General features: G+C 47.2%; 2 protein-coding genes across 4 annotated transcripts in view; one reads left to right on the top strand and one right to left on the bottom strand.

Moving 5' to 3' along the window:
* POLR1D (RNA polymerase I and III subunit D) overlaps positions 1-676 on the bottom strand; it is a 45,037-nt gene extending 44,361 nt beyond the window's left edge. The window contains exon 1 of the mRNA XM_047756413.1: positions 513-676. Within this exon, the coding sequence (XP_047612369.1) occupies positions 513-538 (26 nt within the window). The 5' untranslated portion in view covers positions 539-676. The remainder of the gene's footprint in view (positions 1-512) is intronic.
* A 1,270-nt stretch (positions 677-1,946) lies between these two features.
* LNX2 (ligand of numb-protein X 2) overlaps positions 1,947-14,984 on the top strand; it is an 87,343-nt gene continuing 74,305 nt past the window's right edge. For all 3 annotated transcript variants that reach the window (XR_007131509.1, XR_007131508.1, XM_047756411.1), the window contains exon 1: positions 1,947-2,158. The gene's annotated coding sequence lies outside the window, so the exon portion shown is untranslated. The remainder of the gene's footprint in view (positions 2,159-14,984) is intronic.

Genomic DNA, 14,984 nt, shown 5'->3' with positions numbered 1-14,984 from the left:
CGCGACTATAAAAATAGAAACTAAAGCTCCTCAACGTGCAGGAGGTAAGGAAACTAGAAAGGAAAGTCTGAGAAGAGTCATCAAGCAGGAGGGAGAAAAAGCACTCAGCGCAGAGTAGCTTAAAGAGCGCTCTACACGGAGGAGGGACTTGGGCCCGACCAACACACCAATCCCATCGCTCCGGTAACAGGGGACGGTGCGTGGCTCGGAACGTTAGCTGTTTCCTCTTGCTTTTCCAACGGGGGGGGGGGGTGGGCAGTTAACTCTGGTCTCACAACTTGTCTTCCTTCCTCGATATCTACAGCATTGAGCGTCTCCATTCAAACAATCCAGGTCTCCCGCCCCCTCCTCCCTCTCCCCACCCTGGCGCCCACTGCTCCCTCCTCCTCGCCTGTCCTCCCAGCCAGGCCCTCGCTGCTAGGCCGGGCCGCGGAGGCTGAGGCCCCGGCCGGCCGCCGGCTCCCAGGGCAGGGCGCGGCCCGCCTCTCCTGCCCCCACTCCTCGGCCGTTACCTCTCCAGCTCCTGGTCCTCTTCCATCGCGGGGGCGGCTTCCGGGATCCTCAGGTGGTGCTGGCCCGCCGAAGGCTCTGCCCCATACCGCGAAGCGTGCGGGCGCAGCAGGAAGAAAGGAAGGAAGGACCGACGGAAGGAGCGCGGACGGAAGGAGGGGGGAGGAGCCGCAGCGGCGCGGCAGGGCCCGGCCACTGGGCGGGGCGTGGAGGCTCCGCCCGGGCCCCGCCCCCGGCACGAGGAGGGCGTGGCGAGGCCTGAGCCGCTCACCTGCGCTCCCAGAGGAAGTCCTCCCAGGAGAGCTAGCGGGGAGATGGGTGGGGTCCGGCTGCCGCCCCGCCCCAAGGCCGGCACCGGCCGGTGGGCGCCGGAGCTCAGCCCCCCGTACCTTCCTCCAGGTGCAGGCGAAGGGGGCGGGGCCTTACCTGTGGCCCCCAAGCTCCCCTTCTTAGAGCGAGGATCAGGCCTCCTTCTGACTTGCTGCTAGACCTGTGGGGGACACAGTTAATCCCAGGCGGGTCCCCTGCCCCCCCAAGGGACTTTCATGGGACGACATACTTAAATTATAGTTAATCAGCACACTTTGATGAATTTCACAACTGAAGAGGGTGGGTTTAAGACTGTATTTGTCTCATCCGGAATCTTGCAGCTGCACCCCTCAACTGGGTCAAAGGACACGCATTTTCTATTTTGGAGGGGGGAGGAGCGAGAGTTTGGAAGGAAACCATCTCCACCCGATCCCCACTCCCCCAATCCTTTCTCTCTTAGGATCTCCCTGGAGTACGCCCTGCCTCGTTTTGGACGTCCTTTTCCCCTTTACCCTTTTGGCCTCATAAACCTCCTCACCTGCGGAACCTCCCTCTCACCTTTGTTCCCAGGTGCCCCCGCCCCCTTTCACCATCCGACTAGCTCTCCGCCCTCCTCCTCCCTTCGTACCTCTCCGCTCTCCGCCCCCCTAGTGTTCCCGTTCGCTAATAATCCTTCTGCCTTCCACGCTCTCCTGCTCCCCTCGCCTCCTCACCCCGGCCAGCCCCGGTCCCTACCCCTCGACCCCCGCTGTCATCTAGCCCAACACGCCTACGGCTCTGCTTTCCTGCGCCACCTGTTCTCCTTACCCCACCCTCCGATCCCCCTAGATGTTCGCCGCCTCCCCCAGCTGTTCCCCTCTCCTCGCAGCGTTCGGCGGTGAGCGCTGAGGCACTTCCCGAGCGCGTCTTCTGCTGGGCAATCAGGCGAGCGGCAGGGACAGCCGAGGAGTGGGGGAGGGCGGGCGGCGAGGGGCGGAGCGGGCTCACTCTAACCCGGAGTGTCAGCCCCGGCCCGGGCCGCCCCCCGAGCTCTCGGATAGGCGGAGCCGCCCTCTGGCCCGCCCCTCTCCCGCCCTGTGCTGCCGCCGATTGGCCCCGGCGCGTGTCGGGCTGCGCGGCTCGGCCCTGGCGTTCGCCCGGGGGAAGGCAGCAGGGGCGGTTGAGAAGTGAAGTCTTGGCTGGAGTTTGCTTCTTGCCAGGAAATCCGCAGCGGCGGCGGCGATTCCCGGCGGAGCGGAGGCCGGCCGGCCGCGCGCTCCCTCAGCGGGCCGCGGAGAGCGGAGCCGGCGCTGGGCTGCGGCGCGGGGAGCCGGAAGCGCCGGGAAGCCGCGCGTCCCCAGTGAGTAACTTTGCCCTGCCCGCCTCGCTCCGCGCCCGCTCGCCGGGTCCGGCCGCGCCTCAGGTGCGGGCGGCGAGGGGTGTGGGGCGGCGAGGCGGCCGGAGCGGCGCCGCAGCGTCCTCCCGGCTCTCCGCGCCCGGCCGGGCTGCGAGGACGCGGACCCGGTGTGGGGCCGGCCGCGCAGGTCCGGGGAGGAGGGCGCCGGGCTGCCGGGCAGGCGCCGCCGGGCAGGCGCCGCGGGAGGCGGGCAGCCCCCTGCCGTGACCATTTGGCTGTTCCGGCCGCTGTGTTGCGGATCTTGGCGCGGTGTGCTCCGGTTTTAGGGGGGAGAGAGGAGGGGAGGAGTTTTTTGTTCCCTGTGTGTACGTTGTCGTGGGCGAGAGTGCCCCTAGCTGCCCAACGCCGGTCTGGTTCCCCTGGACGGGAGCGGGGAGAGGTCGTCCGCTCCGTCCCGCCTGTTGCCTGTGAATTGTCACCTCTCCCTTTAGGGTGGAGAGGGCGGGGGAGAAACTTGGCATCTTTCAAAATAGGGTTCTCGATTTGGAAGCAGTTGAACACACAGCTCCGTTCAGGAAAGACATCCCTCGCTTTTCAGAGCTTCATGCCGTGTTTCAGACGGAGGGCTTTGGACTCAGATGTACTGTTTCTCCTGATGTGTCTGTGTGCATTTAAGGCTATGAATCAGGACGGCTCTATCTGCCAGGAGCTCCAGGACACTCACGCAGGGGCTTAGCTGTGTAGACGCTTCTTTTGAAATCGCAGAAACGAAGTTGAGTGAAGAGCCGTGAAGCTTCGGGAGGAGGAAACAGTTGTGAGTTTACTGGAACTCTCTTCACTTTAAGAATCTCACATTCTCGCAGCAGTGGTACTTACTTGTAAATTGGCCTTCGTCCCAGGACAGATTTTGATTTTTTTTTTTTTCCTTCTTGCTTGACCTGTGACGCAGTACTGATGAAGTCGATCTCAGCAGATCAATTTTATGTACTTGGACAGATTGGATTCCCATCGCTACACCCCTGTAGAAAATGGGCTTTGATCTAGTATCCTTTTTGGCCTGTCAGAGCTTTCTTGAGCCATGAACAACAGAAAGTGTTGCCTTTTTTTAGCTTGTCCAAGTCCTACTGGTGAGTTTTCCCCTGGGGCAAAATGTAGGCCAAATCGGGAGCAAAGTAGAATGACATTACTTTTAATTTGGCCCACGTGTGTGTTCACGTTCCCAGTTCTGCATCTTGTTGCTCTCCTTTTCGCATCAGGTTATCAATTTTTCATTATTCATTCAGCAGCTGATAGAGTGCCTTCTGCGTGCCAGGTATTGATGGCAGGGCTCAGCTCCTGCCCTGAAGTGGCTCCTAGTCTTGTGTGGATGCTGATCCATATACCTTCATTCTACCAGCTGCCTGAAAGCAACTGGAGCTCGTGCTGTGGGAACTTAAAAGAGGGAGCGTTTCTGCCTCGAGTTTGTCAGGAAAGGCCTCACACAGCACTTACTCTTCGAGGTGTGTGATTTTTCGAGGCGCATTCTAGGCAAGAGGACTAGCCTGTAGGGCGTCACGGTGTGAGAGCTGCGTGTGGTTACTCTGGCTTGAAGGATGTGGTGTCTGGGGTTAGGGCTTAGGTCAGATGCTTGTGTATGGTTCATTTCAGAGCGCTTTAGGGCTTTATCCTGCCTAGGGTAGGCACTCAAATATTTATTGAACTGGTTTGAACAGAAATATGAAGGATTTTGTATGCCAAATTAAGAAATTTGGATTTTATCCAGTCAGTTGATACAGAGCTGCTAATTTTAAGCAGGAGGATGTCATGGTAACATTTGCTTTCCAGAAGGATCTCTTCGGCAGTCTGAAGGATGGTTGGGGGTCCAGATGGGAGGTGGGGAGACAGAGTAGGAGCTATTATAATGTAGGTAACCCACAGTGTTTGTGTTTGCATCTGGCTCTGTCACTCATTATGTAACTTCTTTCTTCCTTAGGTTCCTCATTTCGTAGGGTTTGGGGGGTAAAAGTTGAAGACGTGTGTTAGATGGCGCTTGGCGCATAGGAAGGCCTTGGTAGACCTCGTTGTTATTCCGTGTCAAGGCGGTGGCCATAGAGATGATGTATCATTTAGGAGGTGTAATTGGTTGCACTAAGTGACTAAGATGTGATTAGTGAGAGGGTGATTCCTAGGTTTTTGACTTGGGGGCATTGGAGTGTCCTGGTTAAGCTGGCTGTGGAGTCAGAACAGGGGTTGAATTCCATCTCTTACCCTTAGAATTGCTATCCTAACTAAACTTTGGTTTCCTAACATTTAGGAAATGAAGTCCCTGCCTAGTAGGGTTTGAGGGTCAAAAGCAGTTACGCGTGTAATGCCCTTGGCAGAGGCCCTAGCACACTGCCAGTGCTCAGTAAATATTAGTTGTTCCTGTAGCGGTAAGGACATCAGTGAGCTAGTGGAATGTTAGGAGATATGAGAAAGAACATTTAAAAACCATTTTTGGTGGGAGTGGGGAAGGGAAGACGGTTTTGGACGATCCCATGGAGGTGCTCGTGAATGGTCGAGAAGCCTGTGATGCAGCTGTTGGATAGTGTGTCTGGCAGGAGCTAGGAAAGAATGGAGACGAAAAAATTTTAAAAAGTCCACTTAGAGCCTTTGCGGGTATGGGCAGCTTTATGGAAGCTTCGGAGAAAGGGGGACGGAGGAGAGGTTTACCTTGTGGTAGTGCCAGGAGTGTAGATGTGGCATCTTAGGCTTCTCTAGCCTTAAGATGCATTTTGGCTTCTGTCACATGGGAACTCCAAACTCAGATAATCTGGAGGCTGTGTCCTCCCCTCCTCTTTCACTCCTCTCTGATGGCCCCCTGCCCTCCCCACCAAATCCAAGCGCCTTTTTGATTTTATTATGCAGAGACATTTAACTTTCCCCTGTTTATGGGGCTAAAGTTCACTCCAGACCCACGTCCCTATATCAGAATACGACAAGGTCTCTGCAAGAGGCAAAGGTCTCATTTCATAGGTTTACTTAGGAAGTAATGTTAGTTCTAAAAATGTGTATATAAAGATTATACATATAAGATTATATATAATTATATATATGTATATATATATGTATATATATATATAAAATCATTGTATATCTTGCATGTAAAATTACACGTGTAGAAGACTTAGCCAGGTCTAAAATGACCCTGTTAAGGGGCCTGGAGATTTTCAAAGTAAATCCCCTTTAGCTTTCCTGTCATATGTCTCTTTTCCTTAGAAAAGTGAGAAACAGTAGAGAAATCTGTGGTTATATAGTTTTTGGTTGGTTGGAATTAGAAGAAATGGCTCTTTTGCGTATTAACTGAGACGTTGTCAAGAAGAAATTTTTTTTTTTTTTTTAATGGCCACATCCACGGCTTATGGAAGTTCCCAGGCCAGGGATTGAATCAGAACTGCACCTGTGACCTGCACTACAGTTGGGGCAATGCTGGATCCTTTAACCCACTGTGCAGGATTGGCGATTGAACCCCTGCCTACACCACGACCTGAGCTGCTGCAGTTGGATTCTTAACCCACTGTGGCACAGTGGGGATTCCCAAGAGGAATTTTTAAGAAGCAAACATTCATGATAGACATTAGGATGATAAATGCATCTAGGTGGTGTAAAGAGGCAGGTATTATAGGCTCTGTCCTTCAGAATGTGTGCTTTATAAGAGCACGGATCCTATTTTGCTCACCCAAGGAGTCTCCAAGTACTTAGAATTATAAATATTAATGTATTCATGAATAAATGAATTGAATCCATTGGCTTTGCTCTGTCTTGGCCCATAGATTTACTTAAATCTTTGGAACAATCATTGATCAGAGAGAAAACAAAAGAGGGATTTGAGCCAGCAAAGACGCTTGAAGTACTTCATGTACTTATAGGAAAATACCGGCACTCTAACAGAGTTTATGGCTATTATGAGTCAGTTGTTTTAATGCCAGCTGCTATAATTATTTGCATGATTCCCTCCTTTCCCCCATTTTTTTCTGGGGGTGGGGGGGCTGCACCTGGGGCATGCGGAAGTTCCCAAACCTGCGCCCCAGCAGCAACCTGAGCCACTGCAGTGACAAGACCGGATCCTTAACCCGTCGGGCCACAAGAGAACTCCTTTCCCCCATTTTACTGGGATAGTTGTGGGGTGTAGCAGAGGAACAGACTTAGGTAGGGATATCGGTTTGTTGAGAGTTAAACTGAGGACAGTTGTGTCATGAATTTGTCCTCTCATTAGCAAAACTCCAGAGCAGATGAGAAGAGCTGAGAAGAGGAGCAGAAGTGTTGTGGGCAGAGAGGATTAAGCGTAGTTTACAACTTTATCTTTTCAGCCTTGAGATTTAAGACTATTACTTTTGGAGTTGCCGCTGTGGCGCAGTGGGTTAAGAATCCAACTGCAGCGACTCGGGTCACTGTGAAGGTGGGGGTCGGATCCCTGCCCAGTGCAGTGGGTTAAAGGATCCGTCATTGCCACAGCTGTAGCATAGGTCACAGCCTTGGCTTGGGTTCAGTACCTGACCCAGGACCTTTTAATATGCTGTGGTTGTGGCCATTAAAAAAATAATAATAAAAGCTATTACTTCTAATAATCGGGATCCTTCCTTGGAGAAATTATGTGGGGGGAAATTTTCTTCCTCAAAATTGGCCTGGAAAGGAGAAATGAGAATAGAAACAAGTGCAGAAAATAGGCAACAGGCAAGTAAAAGTTTAGTTATATCAAGTATGCTGTAGTAAATATGTTCTTATTTACATGTATGAGTATAGTGTGAACTATAATGTGCTCACTTAAAAGACATGCCACTTTTATATAAAACAAAGGAGGTTTTAATTTTTTTATTAAAAGTAATTTTAGAGTTCTTTGAGGTAATAGATTGCCCTGAAGTATATAATAGGGGCCCTTTTAAAAAACGTTCATAACCAAGTTGAAAGCACTTGTATTTTAAGTAAAACAAGATGTAGCTGCCTTTAATAAAGCTGCCAAAGGCTCTGTTGGTTATTACTTTGCTTTCGAGATAAAAGTAAAGGAAGTCTGGAGTTCGCCTTGTGGTACAGCAGAAACAAATCTGACTGTTAACCGTGAGGACATGGGTTCTATCCTTGGCCTCGCTCAGTGGGTTAAGGATCCGCTGTTGCCGCGAGCTATGGTGCAGGTTGCAGATGTGGCTCGGATCTGGTGTTGCAGTGGCTGTAGTGTAGGCCAGAGGCAACAGCTCCGATTTGACCCCTGGCCTAGGAACTTCCCTATGCCACAAGTGTGGCCCTAAAAGGCAAAAAAAAAACCCTTTCCCCACCCACCCCCCCCAAAATTGGGATTTTGGCTGTAAGTCTTGAAAATTAATCCTTTATCGGAATTTTTAATCCTGTTCTGTTGAGTTACATAACTATTGACTAAATAAATGAGCGTCCTTCACTTGTATCTTATTTCGTTGTTTGATTGTGACTACTGTCACTTTTCTTCCCCGTGATTTTAACATCTGGACTGTGCCTCTCAAAGGCACCTAAGCACGCACGACGCGATCGCCCCTGGGCTGTGCGGGGATTGTCTCTGCCCTGGTAGGTGTTGCAGTCTGGAGAGACATTCTTCCTAGAGCTAGTCATTCGAAGCAGGGTGACGCATACCCCTGACTTCTGGTCCCCTGGCTCCTCGCCTCCATGACCTTCACTTCCACTGTATTTTGACATCCCCCCGCTTTCCACATTGGAGATCTTAAGTTTATACATCCTCTTCTCGGACTACAGCCTCCCAGCCTGCTTTCTGCCCCCCACACCCCCCTTCCATTCTGATGCCCTTCCCCGGGCGGGGACAGTCGACCAGGGCTTATTCACCCCACCTCCCATTCCCTGTAGGCCTTGAGTCGTCCCTGTCCAGTTCAGAATCTCTCTTTAAGCACCTGGGATGTGCTTTCACCGCCAAGGGCTTCTTTTGAACTTGCTTTTGGTCTCTGCCTGCCAGGTAACGATCCTCAGCCTGTTCCCATTGCGTTAACCCTGCTGCTCCCCCGAGTTGCTTTGGCAGCTTGCTTTGGCAGCCCCGTTACAAGGCCTGGCCCTCCGTGCAGGGACTCGCCTCTCAAGCAGCCCCTCCCCGGCTCCCCCAGTCAGCTCTGTGTACTTGGCTCCTGCTGAGGGCTCCGACCCGGAGCTGACAATCCCCAGGGCAGGGGTGTTCTCCTGGAGCTTGCATTAGAGGAGAGAGGCGGGCTCCACGCAGTAGCACTCATCATAGTTAGGAAGCATGGTCAGAGCGCCAAAGAAGCGGCAGGGCCTCTGCTGTCCAGCGCCGCGGTCACCTGCACGCATGGACATTGGGATGTGGCTGGTCTGAAAGGAGATGTGTTCTGTCACATACACACCAGACTTCAAAAACTTGGTGTCCCCAAAAAAGGGCAAAAGAGCTCAGTAATTTTTTGATGTTCATTGCATGTTGAAATGATGATATCTTGAATTCATTGGGTTAAATAAAATATTAAAAGTAGTTCACTCACTTTCTTTTTTTTTAAACATGGTATCAGAAGATTTAAAATGGCCTGTGTGGTCCATATGCGATTTCTGTTGAGTAGCGGTGGCAGAGGGTGTCGTCTGGGGATGTCACGAGGCCAACTGACCTCGTCTGTGGGGAGCTGGGTGTTCACCCGGAGAAAGTTGTCTTTGCCCAGGTCTCTGGCTGGGTGGGTGTTGCGCAGATAAATCGTCCTCAGAGGACGCGGTGGGCAGAGGGCCTGGCGGGGAGGGAAGAGGTGGGTGGGAGAGCGCTGGAGAGAGTGGAGCGAGATGAGGCTGGAGGCAGACAGGGAGCTTCTTGTTCATCACTTACCCATTAGTCTAGACCTTCGTCATTCGAAAAGCCTTTGTCCTCCAACCCCCGCTTCTCCAGTCCGCAGATCGTCCGGTCCGTTCACGAGGCTCTGGTTTGACTCCGCAGACTTGTGTCCGTCCCCTCCCCAGCTCATCTGTGTAGGTCTCAGGTCTGCTAAAGGCTCACGTCTCCACATGTGCCCCTGACCCCGTCCTTCAGTCTCTGTTGGGAGAGCTTCACAGTTAACTCCCTCCGCGATTCATCACCGTCCCTGCTGGCTTTTTCACACCAGCCGGCAAAGATGCTCCAGTCCAAACTTTGTACAACAAAACTCCATTGACCCCACAGCCCTCTAGTTAGTATTCTCAAAGCATAACGAAATATCTTAAAAAGTTAATATTTTATTTAAAGCAATATATTCAAAATGTATTAACATGTAATCAGCACAAAATATTTGATGATGGGAAAGTTGTGGCTCAGTGGTAACAAATTGACTACTATCCACGAGGACCTCAGTTCGATCCCTGCCCTTGCCCTGTGGGTTAAGGATCTGGCATTGCTGTGAGCTGCAGTGTATGTAGGTCGCAGATGCAGCTCAGATCCCACGTTGCTGTGGCTGTGGTATAGGCCAGCAGCTAGATTTCTTATTCGACCCCTAGCCTGGGAACCTCTATATGCCACGGGTGCTACCCTAAAAAGACAAAAAATTATTAATAAGATATTTGACTGGTAACCATCATTCTGTTTTTTGTTTCTTTGAATTTGGTTACTTTATGTACCTCATGTCATTAGAACCATGTGGAATTTGTCTTTTTCTGACAGGCTTATTTTACTTAGTATGATATAATGACCTCAGGATTCCTCCATGCTGTGGCATGTGACAGGATTTCCTTCCTTTTAAAGGTGGAATGATGCTGCACTGGGTGTATGTGCCACATTTTGTTGATCACTCATCTGGCTTGAAGGTGGGCGGTGCAGATATCTCTTTGAGACCCTGCTCTCAATTCTTTTGAATCCCGATTTTTTTCCATCCCAGAAGTGGGATTGCTGGATCATGTGGGAGTTCTGCTTTTAATATCTTTAGAAAGCCCCTGCATTGTTTGCCGTGGATGCTGCACCATTTTGTAATCTAATCTAATCGGCGGTGCTCAAGGGTTCCAGTTTCTCCACCTCCTCAGCATCCTTGTTACTCTGCTTTCTTTGAGATAATAGCCGTCTTAACAGGTATCCACTGTTTATACCCCCTTGGCGTTTGGATTCCGCTTCTCTGATGATTAGTGATGTTGAACATCTTCTCATTGTGGCTTTTTGACCCCTCGAATATCATCTTCGAGGAAGTGTGTGTCTTTTTAAGTCTCTGGCCCAACTTTTTAACTGGGTTATTTGATTCTTGATGTTGATTTGTAGGCATTCGTTATATATTCTGAATATTAACCCTTTTTCAGCTACGTTATTTGCACATGTTTTCTGCCATTCCTTAGGTGGCCTTTGCACTTCATTGATTGTGTCCTTTGATGTACAGAATTTTTAAAATTTGGTGTAATCCCCATTTGTCTATTTTTGTCGGCTGTGCTTTTTGGTGTCTTACTCAAGAACTCTCTGCCAAATCCAATGTCATGAAGCTTTTCTTCTTATATCTTGTTCTAGGAGTTTTATAGTTTCTTTTTTTTTTTTTTGTCTTTTGTCTTTGTTGTTGTTGTTGTTGTTGTTGTTGTTGTTGCTATTTCTTGGGCCCCTCCCGCGGCATATGGAGGTTCCCAGGCCAGGGGTCGAATCGGAGCTGTAGCCACCGGCCTACGCCAGAGCCACAGCAACGCGGGATCCGAGCCGCGTCTGCAACCTACACCACAGCTCACGGCAACGCCGGATCGTTAACCCACTGAGCAAGGGCAGGGACCGAACCCACAACCTCATGGTTCCTAGTCGGATTCGTTAACCACTGCACCACGACGGGAACTCCAATTTTATAGTTTCTTAAATTCATTTGAGTCAAGTTTTGGATATCATGTAAGACAAGAGTCCAAACAAAATACTTTGAACATATTCCTCAGACTTTACGTAGATAAGAAGGAAAGAAGGAATGAAATAGCTTTAAACTGCCGGGGACGAATGGCACTGTCGAGGCTGGGACACACGTCTCAAATGGTGCTTAACACAGGTGACCCTTGAACTGTGTGGGCCCACTTATATGTGGGTGTTGGGTTTTTCCCCCCCCAATACATAGTGCTCCAGTACCACCCAACCTGCAGTTAGGGGCCCACAGATACTGAGGGCTCACTGCAAAGTTGTTAAGGGATTTTCAACTGTGGAGGTGGCAGGGGGCCATTGGCACCCCAACCCCCACATTATTTATTCAAGGGTCAACCTGAGCATATTCTAGTGAGAATTTCTCTGTCCTTTTCATTTTCTGTAGTTGTGAGACACCTGTGGGAAAGAGTCGGTAGCCGAAACTAAAAAATGTGATGGTTGGGAAGAAGCCAGGTATCGGACAGCGTGCGATTGCATCCGCAGCCTCTCCTGCTGAATATAGACTGTGTGCTCCCTAGTTGCTGAGTCCGCCTTTTAAGACCATTCTCTCGGGGCTGTTTAGTAAGATTTCAGAAGTATCCGTAGCAATTAGATCTCATATGAAATATTTATTGACCTCATTAATTTCTCTAATTTTAGGCTTTATGCTTTCATTACATATGAAATACATTAATTGGTACTTCAATAGACTCATTTCAGAGTTTGTTAAAAATAGATAAAATTTTTCTGCGTCTCTGACCTGTTCTTTTTCCAGGTGTATGGAATATATTTGTGAGCGTATTTGAATATGTCTGCCTTTGAAGGTCCATGGAAACATTAAGAAAGCTTTTAGGATTTATTCTGTGAGTCTGGATTTTTTAATGGTATGGTAGCTATTTACGCAAAGAACTAAAAAAAATTTTTTAATGACTCCATTTTGTAGGATACAGAAGGATGATAAAATCTCAGTACTTTTAAACATCAAAGTCAGCTTTCAGTAATGTATCTTAACTTTTTTCTTGTAAAAGGTTTACATGTTATAAAGTTGCTCAGTATGATTTTAGTTGTTCAAACTATGACAGTGTGACTTAATTTTCTTTATTTATGGTTTGGTTTCGCAGGCAGTAAATCAAATTTGGTCTTGGAGGAAAGCAGAGGAGACCATTAAGGAGTTCTTAAGATGTTTGTTCATAATACAGCATTCTTTGTGTGCCCATAAAGAATTATTCTTTTGGTTACTTGAACCTTTTGAAAACAGAATTGCTCTGTTAATTAAAAAAAAAAAAAACAAAGAAGTTGCTCTTAAAGTTTGCTAGGATTTATGGAAAGATCTATCTGGAAGATAAACCTTAATTTTCTTAGTTTTTCTATTTCAATTTAAAAATAGTAATATCTCTATCCTAAAGACTATCTTTCTATTTGATGGTAGAAAATTGAAAAAATTAGAAATTGAGATGTCTGATTACAGTTTCATTATGATGACTGTTTTGATGCAAACAAGGAATTTAAACGGTAAGCATAGAGAGTTTTTTTGGCAAGGCAAAAGTTAATAATAATTATTATAAATTATAGGTAAAGAATAGTCTCAAGAGAAAATAGATTTCAGTGTTTTTGTGATTGTGCACGTAAGACAGCTAAGCGACGATTATGTGTCTTTTCTCCCCACCGGCTATCTTTCGAATGCCTCTTACGGGCCAGAGGTGGTGAGCCTAAGTGAACAAGGCAAGTGGGTCGCCTGTTCTTACAGAGGCGAGATAGACCACAAACGGGTAAGCAGCCAATGGGAAGGATGAGACGAATGCTAGGAAGAAAACGAGACGAGGTGGTCCGATCTCGGCCACTGACATCCACAGCCGGTCCTCAGCTTCAGCTGTTTCAGCTATTGACTTGCTTGCTTCACTGGGAACACCTTGGCTAGGACTCCCAAAAGACACAAACAGTGTCGTCTCTGTCCCTTGCTCTTTGGTATCCTTTCCTGAGATTGCTCCCTCGGTGAAGTGACCCAATAGCAAAAGTAGGAAGCAAGGCATCCAGGCAGTCATTTCTCAGGTACTGTGGCTTTTCATGAAGCTGAGGGTTTGAGTTTGTACCTGTCAGTATCAACAGTGCTTTACTATTCTTATGATCCGAATTAAGAAAAACAAAGCCCTACAAGTTATTAGGAGAGGAAACAAGGGGAAATGATTTTATCAGTTCTTGCAGTTTTATTTTAAAGTTTCTCACGTGTCTGCAAAAAACTATCATCTATGTCACCACATAAAGAATTTTGATTTGTAACTCAGATGTCTAGACTCTCCTTACAATTGATGTTTAAGACATTTGTGCCCTGTTTTCTTTGGTACATGGGAATTTGGAGTGTGACCCGTGACTCATCAGTTGACGTTGTAGTGCGTTTTTAGAAACAAAGAATGCAATAGCAGGTTTCCCCAAGCAGCAGTGGTGCAAGTAAAAACCGGAAAACACACATAAATTGTCTGTATTGGCTGGTGTCATTACAGCTATATGTTAAATTGATTCTTAGAAATGTGTTACAACCCTGGATTTTGGAGTAGAATAGGTATAAGCTATGTTATGTGTCCTGAAAAAATTCTTAGTATGTGGCAGTAACTGCATTTCTCCCTTTTTTATGGTCTGAAGTAACTTTATAGATAAATATGATACTTAATATTTAGGCTTGTATTTTACTTATTTTTGAAACAGATGAAGCAGTGAAGAAAAAACATTGTCTTGGGCATACTACCTAATTTTCAGTGCTCCATAAAATGGTCTTTATTTTTTATTTTTTTTAATTGCTATAAAATTTTTAGTTTCTTTATATTTCATTTCTTCTGAATTTTGGGAAGAAGAGATTATATCAACTCCTTGATATTGCTTGATTTTTAAAAGTTTTTGCTATTTTTAAAAATTTTATGATGTCTTTTACCTTTAAATTTTTTTTAAATTCTGTATTTAAATTGTTTTTATGTTCAATGTGTGCATCTTGTTTGTTTGCTTAGCTTTTAAGTTTCATGAATGTAAGAACCGAGTATGGCTGCTAGAATTTCTACCTCCTCCGGCTCCTGCACTGATATACACCAGTACACATAGAAGTCAGCCTGCACCAATGGATATCTTAATGAAAGACAAGTCTTATCACACTCCTCTATCCAGCCAGCCAGCTCCGCTGCAGAGTTGACTGCTGTTAGGGGGTTTTTGTATATCCCTCTAGGCATGTTTTGTGCATATACACTCCACTGTGTATCTGTACAGATAGGTTTGGTTGGTTTTTTGGGGGTTGTTTTTGGTTTTTTTTTGTCTTTTTGTCTGTCTTTTTAGGGCCACACCCGCAGCATATGGAAGTTCCCAGGTTAGGGGTACAATCAAAGCTGTAGCCCACGGCCTACACCAGAGTCACAGCAACCTCAGGGTTCCTAGTCGGATTCACTTCCGCTGCACCACGATGGGAACTCCTAGATATTTTTAAACATAACACTGTTTGTACTCTGATTTAAGTTAGCTCCAAATTTGTGTTAAGTTGCTCATCTTTTTGAAATTTAACTTAGTTGTCTTTTTAATTTGTCTCCTGGTCTCATCTGAATTATATTACCTTTTTTTAAAAAAAGTGATTCTCTTGAAGAACATGTAAACATTACCATACAGGGGTTTTCTCTGCTGGATATGATTATAGAAAAAAAGATCATCTGAACTTTTTTAAAAACTGAAATCATGACCTGTTGTTTATTCCTTTTTAAAGGGATACTGGTCATGGCAAACTCTAGTCATTTTCCAGACTTCTTTGGTGTAGCTGAGGTTCTACACCTGGAAGAATGGCTGCTTGGTACGTTCGAAATTTTCCTGAAAAGCTTGGATAGTAGCAAATATTACAGTAAAAATACCGAATGAAAAGTTACTTGTTTAACAGATCTGCTTGCTAATTGGAAATATCTCAGTGTGTTTTACAGGGTTCATCAGTTCTACAGATTGTACCTTATAGTATTAATATTTGTAGTGGGCACTCTTAGAATAACTTTCATTTTGAGAAATGTTGAA

The sequence above is a fragment of the Phacochoerus africanus genome, chromosome 13 (genome assembly GCF_016906955.1).
Source record: "Phacochoerus africanus isolate WHEZ1 chromosome 13, ROS_Pafr_v1, whole genome shotgun sequence".
Lineage (NCBI taxonomy): Eukaryota > Metazoa > Chordata > Mammalia > Artiodactyla > Suidae > Phacochoerus > Phacochoerus africanus.
This window is presented reverse-complemented; position numbering and strand designations above follow the sequence as displayed.